The sequence below is a fragment of the Merops nubicus genome, unplaced genomic scaffold (genome assembly GCF_000691845.1).
Source record: "Merops nubicus isolate BGI_N331 unplaced genomic scaffold, ASM69184v1 scaffold28076, whole genome shotgun sequence".
In the NCBI taxonomy this organism is placed as follows: Eukaryota; Metazoa; Chordata; class Aves; order Coraciiformes; family Meropidae; genus Merops; species Merops nubicus.
The window spans coordinates 2,252-5,343 of NW_008617453.1; the positions used below are offsets into that span (position 1 = coordinate 2,252).

Consider the following 3,092-nt stretch of genomic DNA (forward strand, 5'->3'; position numbering starts at 1 on the left):
AAAAAAAAATTTTTTTTTTTTTTTTTTTTTTTTTTTTTTTAAATTCCCCCTCCATCCAGTTCCAAATGACAAAACCTCAGAAAAAATCAAATTTTTAGAGGTAATCTGGATCATTTGTTGGGGAAAAAACTCAAAAAAACCCCATACATTACTCCTTGAAAAAAAAAAAAAAATCCACATTTAAAAACTGCAGTAACACTTTACTTGCAGTAACACATGCATTAAAATACTCATCCAGAAGAACATTACTCACCCAGCTTGGAAAATCAGACCAAGTTGGAACCCGTTGACAGAGGTCACGGAGAATGCGTATAATAACCACGCAGGACTGCAGACCATTAGCTCTAGCCTTGAGATCAATACAAAATCAAATTAATTAATCCCAGCACCTACAGCAAATAGGACTTGTTGGAAGACTAAAACACCACTGTTCAATGGAAGCTCAGATACAAGATTGAAACAAATCATTCTAAAACTTTATTCCATGAGCTGCCATTTACAGCAGTATTTTATACAGGGTTAGTAATTTAAGGTGGCAGAAGTCAAACTGCACAGGTTACACAAGAATAATAGTTCTTGATTCCCTGTACACTTTGACCTCTTTTCACTTGTAACAATAAGTACAGTATCTTTCTATATTACAAATAAAAAGAATAAAGGTCTAAGAAATAAGTATAGAGACTGAAAGGTCAAGGGAATCTGTTTGGTTTCTTTATTGTGCCTTTGCCAGAATGCAAAGTCACTAAACCAAACAGTTGCTTCTCACCTTTCATTTTCTACACTTAATACACTTAAAGAAATAGGGGGGGAAAAAAAAAAAAAAGTCTTAAATCGAAACACAAAGTTTTAAATGCATTCTCCATTATTTAAAGCAAAGTTACTCTGCAGCCTTATGGAATATATAACAAATATACAACACAATCACCTCAAATGAGCAACAACTGCATAAAGCAGTTCCCCCATATTCAGCCTTCTACATTTAAATTTAGGGATCAGAAATATATTAAGCATTATTAGCATGAACAATGCTGAGTGTTTTCATATAGTTAAACATATATATTGCAACTGAACTAACCTCTCATAAGGCTACAAAAAGAAAGTAAAATGATGTTCCAAACCTGGAACCACTTAGCGTGGCGTAGAGCAGCCAGAGCGTCAAGGCATTTTTGCCTGTCCAAGACGTCCGGTGGGTCTTTCACCATACCCGAGGTTACATCTAAAATGGATTGAATTGGCAAAATGCAGTGAGGAATGGGTGTTTGACCAGGTGAGCAAGACACTTCCTTAAAGTAGCTTCAATGTCACACATGCCATTTAAAGTTTAAACACTTGAACAACAAATGTAAATGTTCAGTAAAAGTTATTCAATTAAGATTAGGGCATCAATCCAGTATGAAGATCAAGACCATATTGTACTTTAGCTCTTGGGTTATTTTCAAATGCATTGCAGATTATGCAAGGTGTAATACTTCTTTATAAACTAACACTGGAAAAAACACGTCCCCTAAAATTAGATAGTGAGGGAAGGATGGTTGGACACAGTGCACTACCACAGAGAACACGAGACAGAAGGAAGACAAAAATCCACTTTAACCAAGTAGAAACATTCAGTTTCCCGTAAAGTTTAATGATCATGTGTTATTTGGGACCCACTATTTAAAAGAAAAACTAAGTATATATAAAAAAAAAATAATCTTAAAAGCACTAGATGTTTAGTAATGCTATTTTTATCATACCTTAAACTTAAAATGGACATGGTTTTGCTTTAAACAAACTTGACTAAAGGAATGTTAAATGCTCTTCAGTATTTATAGTTCCAGCATTTTTTAGTACCCTCTCTGTTATATAAATTCCTCATCCCGTGATGTACATACTCAAATCATTTAGGATTCAAGGAAGGATCTAAAAAGGACTGCTTTACTTTAGATTCAAAAGGAAAAAGAAAAGCAAGGAATAGTTTAAAAAACAAAGCAGAATGTCTGAAAGATAAAAAAAGCACAGATTTTGTATATTTAAATGTTCAGAAAAAGATTAATTAAATTACCAAGCTGATTGCTTTGTTATCAAAAAGGAAAAGACCACAAGGTTCTCTTGGAAGTGGTTCAATCAATGAAACTGGAACCACTGAACGATATAAAATGGTATCTTTGTGTTACTTCAAAATTGTAGAGATATAATGTAGTCATCAACTTTAAAAGTTGTTTGGTTTAGTGACAAAGTATATGCTACCAATAACTGGTGATACACCAGATAAGATGAAAGAAAAAGCCACCTTTCAATGGCACTCATTTCACAGGAGATAGTCGTATGGAACAAAAGGTGCTAGTTTACTCCAGAAAGATATGTGCTTAGGTAAGTCTGAGAATATTTTTTTAAAAAAAATATTTATTTCATTCTCATGAAACATGACATCAAAGAGAAGATTCAAGGGATGCGACAGAGACAGCCCTAAAACCATCTATTTATACACAAATGTAAAATAAGTAGTAGGATACTTTACTAAACAGAGAACTAAAACACAAATTAACATGGTGCTACATCAGTCTATGAGAGTGGTGGAACACTGGAACAGGCTGCCCAGAGAGGTAGTGGAGGCCCCATTCCTGAAGACATTCAAGGTCAGGCTTGATGGGGCTCTGAGCAACCTGACCTAGCTGGGACATCCCCAACTAACTGCAGGGGGGTTGGACTAGATGACCTTTTGAGGTCTCTTCCAACTCAAAGCATTCTATGATTCTATGATCTTTCCAATATAATCATTAACCCCAGACAACGCTACGGGCTTGGGGAGGAGTGGCTGGAAAGCTGCCTGGCAGAAAAGGACCTGGGCGTGCTGGTGGACAGCTGACTGAACATGAGGCAGCAGTGTGCCTCAAAAATGGTGTGACCAGGAGGAGCAGGAAGGCGATGGTGCCCCTAGACTCAGTGCTCATGAGACTGCACCTTGAGTACTGTTTGGGCACCACAGTATAAGAAGGACATTGAGGTGCTGGAGCGGGTCCAGAGAAGGGCAACGAGGCTGGTGAGAGGGCTGGAAAACATGCCTTGTGGGGACCGGCAGAGGGAGCTGGGGTTGTTTGGTCTAGAGAAGA

General features: G+C 37.0%; 1 protein-coding gene across 1 annotated transcript in view; it reads right to left on the minus strand.

Annotated features, from left to right (window-relative positions):
• Window positions 1–1,255, minus strand: part of LOC103775689 (zinc finger RNA-binding protein-like) — a gene marked incomplete at its 3' end in the record, with an annotated part of 3,436 nt that extends 2,181 nt beyond the window's left edge. Inside the window, exons 1-2 of the mRNA XM_008943158.1 lie at window positions 1,119–1,255; window positions 254–349 (exon numbers count right to left, since the gene is read on the minus strand). Of these exons, the coding sequence (XP_008941406.1) occupies window positions 254–349; window positions 1,119–1,202 (180 nt within the window). The remainder of the gene's footprint in view (window positions 1–253; window positions 350–1,118) is intronic.
• Between the last annotated feature and the right edge of the window lie 1,837 nt (window positions 1,256–3,092).